We start from the raw sequence: 14108 nt of genomic DNA on the forward strand, positions 1-14108 counted from the left end.
AGGATGTGGAACACTGTACAGCAGGAAGGCTGCATTTATGGAACAGAGGAGGAGGAAGACGAGTGTTTGAGTAGTGGAGTGTATAATGTATGGGTCACCTTTTATGGTTTACTTGTCTGACCTCACAGAGGCCTCATTTACCTATTGACCTGACCCTGTTAGCAGTCAGGACCATACTTTATCTAGACAAGCACAGGGAGAGAAGAAGTGAGCCAACAAATCCCAGAGACAAACCTTACACCCCTGGTTTGTGGACATCCAGGAAAGGGGACTGAGGTCATGAGCCGTAGCCCAGTACGTGTGCCATTGGCTGGGTTGCCCATGCAGCCAGAGCCCCTGCAGGGAGATGGAGCCTCCACACCTGGGTGCCTCTATAAGAGCCTGTCACCACTCTATTAATCAGACTGTAACCTGGACGCCCGGTCTGGGCTGAACAGTAACAGGACCCAGCGCTATGTGACACCTCATTACACTAAAGGTTTTATTCTCTCTCATCCCGGGAGTGACCACCCTCACCTCCCAAATACCACACTAGATATGATATTATACCCACCACACCCCTACCTTCCTCTGCCCCCTCTACAGCACTTTTTTTTGCCAAGAGTGACCACCCTCATCCCCAAATAACACACTCGCTAATCCTCCATGGCATCCTCCCACCCCGTGCCCCGGTGGCTGGTTAGAGCTCTGGCCCTAACCAGCCAATCTAATAGGGAAGTGAAGTGTGGTGCGTGCCATCGGCCCCAGCAGCTGCAGATAGTTCATGCCCCTCTTCCACCCTTGTGCACACCCCCTGACCCCCTTTCCCTTTCTGAGCCTGTGACAGATGGATCTGATCTATTATTACTCCCCATCCAATCGCCAGCCCCCCCAGTAATGAAAACAGATGATGCCATATTAGAGGAATGGAGCGCATGGAGGGAGAGCAGAGTGAAAATACACAAGACCAGATGCCTAGCACACACTGCCCTGTGTTCAGTCAGACCCTCCTCTCCTGCCTCCTCTCATTCTCTCCACTGAGGGAAAATGGAGTGGACAGTAATGGCCAGTGTAATGCCAGGGTCGAAGCTGGACCTTCATTTTTACAAGTGACTGCTTACATGGCCACCGAACAGTGCTGATGAGTGTTGAGGGTTTAGAGTTGCAGTGACTACCTATGGGCTCAGATGAAAAGGCAGGGAATTCTTACTGTAAATGTCCATGTTAAAACATATAGCATATACAATAATTACACAATAAAAAATGTGATTGTAATACAAATTGATTCCACACGTCTTTGCTTTCACAAACACATGAAAAGCTATAGTTTGGAGCATTTTTGGTTCCTAAATACATTACAAATGTATTGGAAACAGATTATCAAGTAATTTTACATGCCATGGAACATGTTAGAATGGCAAATGCAATGTGCTCATGATGTGAATTTCCAGTAGGGAGAGGTAATAAGCAACATTTGTGTAAAACATAAGGACGCATTTGGAGTGTAGTTAGTCTTCACTCCCCTGGGCAGTTGTTTCATCCTAGTGATTCAGGGCTCTGAACTACAGAGATGTCCTATTAGACTCCCCACATTCCTCAACCTTTATAAACTCACTTATTAAAACATCTGCTGTTCCATAAAAGCACAATTAGAGAGAAGAGCTGTTTGCTCATACAATAATTTACTGCTTACATGCTCCCTGCGCTGCCTTAAACTTCCAGCTCTGTGTGCCATGGGAATGTGTGTGCATGTGTGACATGTGCGTGCATGTGTGTGTGTGTGTGTGTGTGTGTGTGTGTGTGTACAAGCGTATGTGTGTAGAGAGAGAGAGAGACTGTTGGCTTTTCATAGGACCTGAGTCTCTGTGTACAGGACAAACAGTAACGTGAGCTTTTGTAGCGGTGCACTGGAGCGAACGTGCAATGGCAGCTGTATCTCTGCCCCAAACAGTGTGAAACTGCCCCCATCCCTCATCCCACAGCTGGGCCACGCAGAGCCACACAGCCCCTGTCACCGCCTGCAGCCCTGGAGGAAACAAACGATGACAAAACCCATCCACTGTCAGGGTCATCCAAGAGCACCGTCCTCAGTGAGACAGATGAGAGAGAGAGCCAGAGAGAGCCAGAAGAGCCAGAAGAGAGAGAGAGAGAGAGAGAGAGAGAGAGAGAGAGAGAGAGAGAGAGAGAGAGAGAGAGAGAGAGAGAGAGAGAGAGAGAGAGAGAGAGAGAGAGAGAGAGAGAGAGAGAGAGAGAGAGAGAGAGAGAGAGAGAGAGAGAGAGAGAGAGAGAGAGAGAAGCTATAATATGACGTAATGTGTGTGGCCAGGTGTGTTGCTAGGTGTTTGAAGTCCATTGCTACTTATCTGAACTACCAGGTGTGTCTATTTCTGCTAGGTGTTTGATGTCTATTTGAAGTCACACTGGACTACATATATGAGCTGTGTCATGGTGTGAATGCTGCCTGCTTGAATGTCAGGTGTCTCTCTGTTATCTTACTCTCTTCTACATTCCATCACTGAAGTGTGCCTTTGCTGTGTTCAAAGCATTGTCTATGTCTGTTATCCCAGGTGTGTGTTACATGTCCTACATCAGTGGAGACCACTCTGTTGGAGAGAGGTGAGGGTGACAGGTGCAGGGGGAGGAGACTGGGGTAGTGTGGGAGGGGGTGGGCGTGGAAAGAAAAGGGGTTCCATTGGTATGAGGGAACAGCCTTGTTGAGGGTTAGGGTTGTACCAGGATGTGGACATGAAGCTAGGGTTACGGTTAGAGTTGTGGTTGAGGCTAGGGTTGAACTGAGATGTGGACTTGAACCTAGGGTTAGGGGTTAGGGGACAGGGCTGGTCAGACAGAGAGGGAGGTGTGATGCAGATTAAAGGCACCTGAAGGGCAGGGTGTGGGCGGAACATTCCTGCTATAACCACATACGATACACCAGAGTGATTTCCATCCTTGGGGTGATCCCTGGAGCTCCCCGGGATGGACAGGGAATACTGGCATCACCATAGTAACCTCTAGGGTCACATACCACACAGTTTTAAAAAGAGAAAACAGAACATTCTGCTCCATTTCACTCCATTGTAAAGGGTGGCAATATATTTGACCATGAATGTATAGTGTTGCTGTCCTGATATGACATATGTTCCTCCAGCTATCTCAGCACAGTTACCAGAACTCTGGTGTAGCTGCAGAGCTGCGTATCCAATGGCTAACAGTCAACCATAATCAGATCCAATCACATGCATGCACTTTATCAACAGATTGATTCAAACATTGACTAAGACAGCTCAGATAGAACATACAGTATGTAAGGGATAATCAATGAGGGGCTAGGCGTTCTATGTAAAATAGTGAATGACGTGGAAGATGTGCTCCACAACGTGTTAGCGGAGTGGAACTGACCTTCCACAGAGTTGCATTATTTTCCAGAGAACACATAGAGCCCTGAGTTGATTGTCCCTTTTATATCATGACTATAATTTAACACATTTGCTGCTAAAAATGTGTTCATTTGCAGGTAGACCCTCCACTGCAGTAGGTAGCAAGTTTACTAGATAGCTACAGTAGTTGCCTTGGTAACCAAGCAAACAGACTTGCTAGTTTAGCTAACTAAACTGTTGTGGAAAATTTGATCCAATGATTAAGGCAGAGACTATTTAATTGTATAACAGAAATATCTTCAATCAAGCAGCTGCATGGGAGATCTATCTCTGATTCAACAGGGAACAACTCAAAGAATAAATGGTTTCATGCCCCTTATATAGTGGGAGGTCATAATACAATCATACTGTTACGCAACAGATCTTTTCTAAGAGCAACAGTTCCAGAACACAATGGCCTTGTGTTAGGGTGTCGACATAACAGGAGTCTACGCAAGGCATAACATCACAGTTCAAAACAGAAAATGTTCCTTGAGTAGTTACAACAGCTCACCCCAAATTCTGCTGCAACAAAACCATCAGTCCTAGCTTGCTATTAGGAAAATCGAAATCAACAATGCCAATAATGTTTTCAATGCGACTTTTGCTTTCAAAAGCAACTGAAACATAGAACATATAAGAATGAACTAAAGCCATTGAATTCTACCGTTCAAATATACTGTGCTTTATATGGAAATAATGCACGCTCTAGAATGTCCTTCAAGTCAATCAGAAACGAGTATTCAACAATGCCATGGTATAAATTATTATATAGTATAAAATATATATATGTGTGTGTGTGTGTGTGTGTGTGTGTGTGTGTGTGTGTGTGTGTGTGTGTGTGTGTGTGTGTGTGTGTGTGTGTGTGTGTGTGTGTGTGTGTGTGTGTGTGTGTGTGTGTGTGTGTGTGTGTGTGTGTGTGTGTGTGTGTGTGTGTGTGCGTTCGTGCGTGTGTTTCTCTGGTTTATCCCATTTCTCAGCAGGGGCAAACACACCCAGCAACAACCTTATTTCATTACCCACAACCCATCACGAGGTGGGATATTTGCCACGGCAGCAGGGGTGCTGCTGTAGGGCACACATAACAGAGAGAAGAGTGTGTGTGTGTGTGTGTGACATGCAGGTTGGCAGTCTAAAGTGATGTGAAAGTGTATAAACTGATATGAGACTCACCCGTATGGATTGCTGCTGGGTCTCTTGCTGCCGGCCCTGGAACGGCTGGACTTCAGCTCTCCACTCATGCTAATGTCTGTAAAGAGCATCACAAGCAGTCAGGTATGAAAAGGCATGGCACAGTATGGCATAACTCGCTCCAGCACTACGAATATCAGGCTGTTTCTGCTTTAACAAACCATATCTTTTCTGTTTTTACTCTAGCAATTGACTTTTGTTGTTGTCGTCATGTGGCATGAAAACGACAGTGGTTGGCAGAAACAGACTGCCACCCAGGCTGTCTATCTACACACTGACACTAACTGTGTCTCTGTTGGCTCCAACCAGCATCAGAAACACACAAGTCTGTACATCAAGAGACTCTTGTCACAGCACATTAGCTCACTGGCGTTGAGACACATGGCACTGGTCATTCCGACTTGCACACATATTTGCGCACACACACACACACACACACACATACATTCGCACACACACACACACACACACACACACACACACACACACACACACACACACACACACACACACACACACACACACACACACACACACACACACACACACACACACAAACACAACATTCACACACCATCCCCACGGCTCAATTATACCGGAGCCATCTTGATTATTGCACATGCCAGCACCTCTCCCTTCATGGCGTGTGAGAGGGGATGGTGGTTCAGAGAAGAGAGGCCATTCTAACATGGACAGATGGGAGAGGGGACTAGAGCGTGACTGAGCCGGCTGCAGAGAGAGAGATGTAATGGGGGAGTGTGCATCTTTGTGTGTGTGGTGGGCTTGTATTATTATCCTTGTGGGTTCTGTAAAAAACCCAAAATCCCCACAAGGATAGTAAAACAAGGAAAATTCCCAGGTCCCCATGAGGACAAAGGCTATTTTAGATTTAGGGTTAGGATTACAATTAGGGTTAGAATTACGGTTAGGGGTTAGGTTTAGGGTTAGGAGTTAGGGTTAGGTTTGGGGTAAGGATTTTAAATGAAAGTACATTTTAGGTCCCCACAAGGATAGTAAAACATATGCTGTATGTGTGTGCCTTTGTGTAGGTTTGCCCTCCCCTTTTTATATCCTGACCAAGCTAATTTGCCTGTCCTCCAGGGTCCGGGTGTGACCTAGGTCTCCTCCACCGCATTGCCCGGCTCGGGCTCTCCCTGCTGGGGTTAGCAGGGTGGGTCAGGCTGGCAGAGTGGCAGTCCTCTGGAGCTCAGGCCCATGGCCAGCCTAGCCTCCCACAGTGACAGCATGCCTGATAAGCGGAGCTGTGCTGCCTAATTGCCCTCCGTCTGTCACAGGGAATGTATGGGCTCTCAGTCTGCAGAGTTTTGACAACGCACCCCGCTGTCCGCTGCCTCCTGTCCACATCCAGTGGCACACATGGGTCAACAATCACCTACAGACAGATACAGTATGCACAAACAAGCAAAGTATACACACTGCTGGTAGGAATATGCCTTGGTGAATGTAATTTCTAACAATTTCATGTCTTCTGAAGAGACATTTAGAAGAGCATTTGAAACCACCCCCCAAGCCCACAGCTACAGTGGCTTGCGAAAGTATTCACCCCCTTTGCATTTTTCCTATTTTATTGCCTTACAACCTGGAATTAAAATGGATTTTTGGGGGGAGGTTGTGTCATTTGATTTACACAACATGGCCTACCACTTTGAAAATGATTTTCTTTTTAAATATTGTGAAACAAACAAGAAATAAGACAAAAAAATTGAAAACTTGAGCATGCATAACTATTCACCCCCCCCCAAAGCCAATACTTTGTAGAGACACCTTTTTCAGCAATTACAGCTGCATGTCTCTTGGGGTATGTCTCTATAAGCTTGGCACATCTAGCCATTGGGATTTTTGCCCATTCTTCAAGGCAAAACTGCTCCAGCTCCTTCAAGTTGGATGGGTTCCGCTGGTGTACAGCAAGCTTTAAGTCATACCACAGATTCTCAATTGGATTGAGGTCTGAGCTTTGACTAGGCCATTCCAAGACATTTAAATGTTTCCCCTTAAACCACTCGAGTCTTGCTTTAGCAGTATGCTTTGGGTCATTGTCCTGCTGGAAGGTGAACCTCCGTCCCAGTCTCAAATCTCTGGAAGACAAACAGGTTTCTCTCAAGAATTTCCCTGTATTTAGCGCCATCCATCATCCCTTCAATTCTGACAAGTTTCCCAGTCCCTGCCGATGAAAAACATGGTGATGGTGTTCTCGGGGTGATGAGAATTGTTGGGTTTGCGCCAGACATTGCGTTTTACTTGATGGCCAAAAAGCTAAATTGTAGTCTCATCTGACCAGAGTACCTTCTTCCATATGTTTGGGGAGTCCCCCACATGCCTTTTGGCAAACACAAAACGTTTTTGCTTATTTTTCTCTTTTAGCAATGGCTTTTTTTTCTGGCCACTCTTCCGTAAAGCCTAGCTCTACGGAATGTACAGCTTAAAGTGGTCCTGTGGACAGATACTCCAATTTCCCAGGGTTTCTTTGATACCTCTCTGATTAATGCCCTCCTTGCCTAGTCTATGAGTTTTGGTGGGCGGCCCTCTCTTGGCAGGTTTGTTGTGGTGCCATATTCTTTCCATTTTTTAATAATGGATTTAATGGTGCTCCGTGGGATGTTCAAAGTTTTGGATATTTTTTTATAACCCAACCCTGATATGTACTTCTCCACAACTTTGTCCCTGACCTGTTTGGAGAGCTCCTTGGTCTTCATGGTGCCGCGTGCTTGGTGGTGACGCTTGCTTGGTGGTGGCGCTTGCTTAGTGGTGTTGCAGACTCTGGGGCCTTTCAGAACAGGTGTATATCTACTGAGATCATGTAACAGATCATGTGACACTTAGATTGCACACAGGTGGACTTTATTGAAATAATTATGTGACTTCTGAAGGTACTTGGTTGCACCAGATCTTATTTAGGGACTTGATAGCAAAGGGGGTGAATACATATGCACGCACCACTTTTCTGTTTTAATTTTGTTTGTTTAATTGTTTGAAAATAAATATTAAATTAACTTAACCAATTTGAACTATTTTGCGTATGTCCATTACATGAAATCCAAATAAAAATCTATTTAAATTACAGGTTGTAATACAACAAAATAGGAAAAATGCCAAGGGGGATGAATTATTTTGCAAGGCACTCTATACCCTATCAAAACGAATTTAGAAATAGCCATTAGTAGCATTGAGATGATATCGCAGGTTAGCTGCATCACTATAACGTTAACCCCACAGGCTTCAGTAGTGACTACAACACGGTTGGGGGAATACTGTCCCTCTTGTTATGTTTACTGAGTTAATCGATTACATGATAAAGACTTTACAGAGAGAGAGAGAGAGAGAGAGAGAGAGGAGAGAGAGAGAGAGAGAGAGATAGAGAGAGAGAGAGAGAGAGAGAGAGAGAGAGAGAGAGAGAGAGAGAGAGAGAGAGAGAGAGAGAGAGAGAGAGAGAGAGAGAGAGAGAGAGAGAGAGAGAGAGAGAGAGAGAGAAAGAGTCAGTATGTGCCCATGCATCCTGCTCTACAGGGGACCAGCCTCAGGAGAGAGGGATGTGTTGTTTGGTAAACACACTACAACACAAGGCAATTACATTTCCCTACTGCCTTCTCCATTTAACCACAAAGCAGGATGCCTCTCAACGCTAAAAAACACAACTACAAAGCTTTCAATGTCTGCAGGGGACAGAACATGATTAGCGTGCCAATAATTTTGACTTTGTTGTTGATGTGATCTTTTGTTTGGCTGTTTGAGAGACTTTTCGACTCGTAAGCAACCTGACCAGTGGTGAGTGGGTGGTTTGAAGTACAGTAGACCAACATGGAGCCTAGAGGAAACGCATCACCCTCATGAACATGATTGTATATGTTCAAATAGCCACCAGTATGTTGCTACATTTCCATTCAATTTCACATGTTGCAACTCTCAATGTCTCATCTCGCCATAACTCTGCACTACAGAAAACTGCTGTATAGTTTTTGATAATTTCAAAGTTCTCATTTTGAGTGGGCAACACTGCTCCCAAGCCACATGGTTCCATATAGTTAAACCTAGAGTAGTCGAAATGGGGAAGATGGGTGAATGAGGCACACTCTGAGCTAGGGGAATGAGACAGGCTATGAGCTGGGGGAATGAGACAGGCTATGAGATGGATGAATGAAACAGGCTCTGAGCTGGGGTAATAAGACAGGTTCTGAGCTGGGGTAATGAGACAGGCTCTGAGCTTGGGGAATGAGACAGACTCTGAGCTTGGGGAATGAGACAGGCTCTGAGCTTGGGGAATGAGACATGCTCTGAGCTGGGGGAATGAGACAGGCTCTGAGCTAGGGGAATGAGACAGACTCTGAGCTTGAGGAATGAGACAGACTCTGAGCTGGGGTAATTAGACAGGCTCCGAGCTAGGGGAATGAGACAGGCTCTGAGATGGGTAAATGAGAGGCTCTGAGCTAGGGGAATGAGACAGACTCTGAGCTGGGAGAATGAGACAGGCTCTGAGATGGGTAAATGAGAGGCTCTCAGCTAGGGAAATGAGACAGACTCTGAGCTGGGATAATGAGACAGGCTCTAAAATGGGTAAATGAGAAGCTCTGAGCTAGGGTAATGAGACAGACTCTGAGCTGGGAGAATGAGACAGGCTCTGAGCTAGGGTAATGAGACAGACTCTGAGCTAGGGGAATGAGACAGGCTCTGAGATGGGTAATGAGACAGGCTCTGAGATGGGTAAATGAGAGGCTCTGAGCTAGGGTAATGAGACAGACTCTGAGCTGGGAGAATGAGACAGGCTCTGAGCTAGGGTAATGAGACAGACTCTCAGCTAGGGGAACGAGACAGGCTCTGAGCTGGGAGAATGAGACAGGCTCTGAGATGGGTAAATGAGAGGCTCTGAGCTAGGGTAATGAGACAGACTGAGCTGGGAGAATGAGACAGGCTCTGAGTTAGGGTAATGAGACAGGCTCTGAGCTAGGGGAATGAGACAGGCTCTGAGATGGGTAAATGAGAGGGAGCACTATCTGGGTGCGTTCCGCTGCCAAGTCGGAAAATTGCATCAACAAATGGTGTATTCCTGCCAGTTCACGCTGGGTTAAAAAAAGTGTTACAGTTGTCCACAAAAAATGACACTGCCGACTGAAGTGGAAAAGGCTTCAAATTGCTCATTGAACAAAGGGATGTTTGGGGGAGTGCTATGCTAATAATCGCCATCTACACGGGAGGTGTGAATTGCAGACAATTACCACGTGCCATGTGCTCAGATAGAAGCCATAGCTATTAGCCTAAACAAGGAAAACCGTGTTTTAAAGTGGCACTCCAATCGGCTTTTCACCTCATTTATCACCTGATTACAAACAGTAGCGGTGCCTGAGTAAAATAACTAGGGAAGCCAAGCCCCCCCCTACCCCCATAACCTGTTAATTAATATGCCTTGTGACTGTGATCTATAGGCCTAAAGGCCGAGACAATAAGAAGACACTCGGCGTACACATCACGGACAAACTGAATTGGTCCACCCACACAGACAGCGTTGTGAAGAAGGCCCAGCAGCGCCTCTTCAACCTCAGGACGCTGAAGAAATTTGGCTTGTCACCAAAAACACTCACAAACTTTTAAGGATGCACAATCGAGAGCATTCTGTCGGACTGTATCACCGCCTGGTACGGCAACTGCTCCGCCCACAACCTTAAGGCTCTCCAGAGGGTAGTGAGATCTGCACAACGCATCACCGGCTAGTAATACATGTATCACTAGCCACTTTAAACTATGCCACTTTATGTTTATATACCCTACATTACTCATCTCATATGTATATACTGTACTCTATACCATCTACTGCATCTTGCCTATGCCGTTCTGTACCATCACTCATTCATATATCTTTATGTACATATTCTTTATCCCTTTACACTTGTGTGAGTATAAGGTAGTAGTTGTGGAATTTTTAGGTTAGATTACTCGTTGGTTATTACTGCATTGTCGGAACTAGAAGCACAAGCATTTCGCTACACTCGCATTAACATCTGCTAACCATGTGTATGTGACAAATAAAATTTGATTTGATTTGAACATACAGTCAATAACACAATAGGCAATAAATAGGCCAATAGTGGCAAAGTAATTACAATTTAGCAATTTACACTGGAGTGATAGATGTGCAGATGAGGATGTGCAAGTAGAAATACTGGTGTGCAAAAGAGCAGAAAAACTAAAACAAATATCGGGATGAGGTAGGTAGTTGGTTGGATGGGCTATTTACAGATGGGCTGTGTACAACTACAGCGATCAGTAAGCTGCTCTGACAGCTGACGCTTAAAGTTAGTGCGGGAGATATGTCTCCAACTTCAGTGGTTTTGCAATTCGTTCCAGTCATTGGCAGCAGAGAACTGGAAGGAAAGGCAGCCAAAGGAGGTGTTGTTGGCTTTGGGAATGACCAGTGAAAATACCTGCTGGAGTGCATGCTATGGGTGGTTGTTGCTATGGTGACCAGTGAGCTGAGATAAGGCGGAGCTTTACCTAGCAAAGACTTATAGATGACCTGGAGCCAGTGGGTTTGGCAACGAATACGTAGCGAAGACCAGTCAACGAGAGAATACAGGTCGCAGTGGCGGGTAGTATACGGGGCTTTTGTGACAAAACGGATGGCACTGTGACAGACTGCATCCAATTTGCTGAGTAGAGTGTTGGAGGCTATTTTGTAAATGACATCGCAGAAGTCAAGGATCAGTCAGTTTTACGAGGGTATGTTTGGCAGCATGAGTGAAGGAGGCTTTGTTGCGAAATAGGAAGCCAATTCTAGATTTAACTTTGGATTGCAGATGCTCAAGCAAGGGGGAGGCCAATGACATCACGGGTTCCCATCAGACCAACTCATTGAATGTCCTACTCCTTGAAGTTTACAGTTGTGTCTAAAAAACACAATTTTACTTTAGTGTCTGCACTTTACTTTATTTATACTAGGGATATCACTTTTCAACAGTAAACGTTCATACATTTCTGGAGGATGTCTTTAAAATGTATATGCATCCAGGTGTACTTATGTGAGTGAGTCAACTTATTTGAATTACATTATTTCCCTTTCCTGCAGTCAAATGACCAAATCAAATCTAGCGGCTTCATGGGTGGAATATTATTAAAAATCCTGTGTTTCTACATTAAAAGGTTTCTGTGATGCATATAAAGTCTAATATTGGGATGCAAACTCAAAATGTAATTAATTTCAACTTTATATCTGACATGGTACAGGTGCGTTACCATCTGTGTGAGGTGTATACTTTTGTTTCAAGTAGATTTGTTGAAGACTACCAAGAAACACTGTGTGAGCCAGATTTAGCCCACTGCGGTTTAACAAAGTGTGCTCCATTTGAAGTAGAAATATTTATTTTACATAAAACTTTATTACATAAAACAAAACATGTCATAATTTTGAGACTACAGGAAATAGATTGACTGCTATGTTAAACAACTGCAGTCATGGCTGCTTTGGTTCTCAATCGCCTTGTGGCTGTTGTAATATTTTGACTGTAGAAAAACCGGATCTCTTAAAATACATTATACAGTGATTTTTTAAACTTTTCCTGTTGAAGATAAAAGTTGCCCCTGACCGCCTTCTCACTTCCTGCTCTGCATTTAGCTGTTCAGATATTTTGTATCTTTATTGATTTTGTAACAACGGACATTGCAATGTTTTCAGCTGATGGCAACCTACGATGGTGTTATGCAAAGTGTGCTTGTCAAGCATGATGTGAGTATTTTTGCCTTCCATAACCAATGCTACGATGAGAACATGTACCATATATAAATGGCCTGTAACAGAGTCAAATGCAATATGACAATAAAACTCAATTGGTTTCAAGGAACAACAATAATGACAGGGAGAGATGAAAGGAAACAAAAGCAATACAATGTAATTAGCTTTCCCACTGTGATCTCAATCCAAACACATTCCAGGATGCCTCTCAACACTAAAAACATCTAAAAACACAACCACAATGCTTTTAATGTCTGCTGGGGATAGAACAGGACTAGAGTGACAAGAGGGACAATTTTTGACACTTATGTGTTCTGTTGTTGTTGTCTAAATGGCAGGCTTCCAGAGGTGGCATTAGCACTATGGGGGTGGAAGAGCATTTTGTGTTGAGGGGTTTGGAAACAGAGGACCCACCTGCACAGCGGACACAGATTGAGAGTCTATTACGGAAAAACCAGGGAGGATGCTAACAGACTCAAAGGGACTCAAAGTGGTCACATACATATACATGAATGAGGCTATAGTACAGTCTCCACAGTGCAGCCAGTGCACACATTAGTTGGCCAGGCACCCTGAGCAGATTGGTCAACCCATTCAGGATTGCAAATTTGCAAAATTACGCTAACTTTCCCAAAATTCAGGGTTTTTTCAGAAATTCAGGTTGAAAGATTTCTGAAATCAGGAGAGAATGAGCAGAAATTTCAGAAACCTCCAACCAGGATTTGTAAAGAACCTGGGAATTTGGGGAAAGTTCATACGATTTTTGAAGCCTACACAGATTGCACTTTATAACATGAACACAGGTCTACAGTAAAAAACAAACAGTCTGTCACACCTGTTTGTTTTTGTATGTTTCTATTTTTAGTTTGGTCAGGGTGTGATGTGGGTGGGTATTCTATGTTGTAGGTCTAGGTTTTATATTTCTATGTGTTTGGCCTGGTATGGTTCTCAATCAGAGGCAGCTGTCTATCGTTGTCTCTGATTGAGAGCCATACTTAGGTAGCCTGTTTTCCCACTTTTGTTTGTGGGTGGTTATTTTCTGGTTAGTGTTTGTTGCACCTGTCAGAACTGTTCGTTGGTCGTTTTGATGTTTTTGTTTGTGTATTCATCTTGATTAAAAGTATTATGGGATACGTACCGCGCTGCACTTTGGTCCTCCTCTCCTTCTCCCGACGACAATCGTTACAGAACCACCCACCAACAAAGGACCAAGCAGCGTGGGAAAATGGACTCCTGGACATGGGAGGAAATTTTGGATGGCAAGGGACCATGGGCACAGCCGGGAGAGTATCGCCGTCCGAAAAAGGAGCTGGAGGCAGCTAAAGCGGAGCAGCGACGCTATGAGGAGTTGGCTCGAGGAGAAGTGCACGAGAGGCAGCCCCAGAAATGTTGGGGGGGGGGGAGGCACACGGGGAGATTGGTGGAGTCAGGTAGGAGACCTAAGCTAACTCCCCGTGATTACCGTGGTGAGCGTCGTACTGGTCAGGCACCGTGCTATGCGGTGGAGCGCACGGTGTCTCCAGTATGTGTTCATAGCCCGGTGCGCTACATCGCAGCTCCTCGCATCTGCCGGGCTAGAGTGGACATCGAGCCAGGAGGGATGATGCCGGCTCAGCGCATCTGGTCTCCAGTGCGTCTCTTCGGCCCGAGTTATCCTTCGCCAGCTTTGCGCACTGGAGACACAGTGGGTCTGCACAGCCCAGTGCGTCCTGTGCCTGTGCCCCGCAGGTGCAGGGCCAAAGTCACCATACAGCCAGGACGGGTTGTGCAGGCTTTTTTCTCGAGAC

General features: G+C 45.1%; 1 protein-coding gene across 4 annotated transcripts in view; it reads right to left on the reverse strand.

Moving 5' to 3' along the window:
* The window catches only part of LOC129854200 (RNA-binding Raly-like protein), a 68219-nt gene that overhangs the window by 43968 nt on the left and 10143 nt on the right, over positions 1-14108 (reverse strand). For 2 of the 4 annotated variants that reach the window (XM_055920995.1, XM_055920994.1), the window contains exon 2: positions 4569-4644. In XM_055920995.1, coding sequence (XP_055776970.1) covers positions 4569-4644 — 76 coding nt within the window. Of the gene's footprint in view, positions 1-4568; positions 4645-13459; positions 13680-14108 lie in introns of those variants that run through there. The other 2 variants (XM_055920993.1, XM_055920992.1) reach the window with 2 other exon arrangements.

This window comes from Salvelinus fontinalis, chromosome 4 (genome assembly GCF_029448725.1).
Source record: "Salvelinus fontinalis isolate EN_2023a chromosome 4, ASM2944872v1, whole genome shotgun sequence".
Lineage (NCBI taxonomy): Eukaryota > Metazoa > Chordata > Actinopteri > Salmoniformes > Salmonidae > Salvelinus > Salvelinus fontinalis.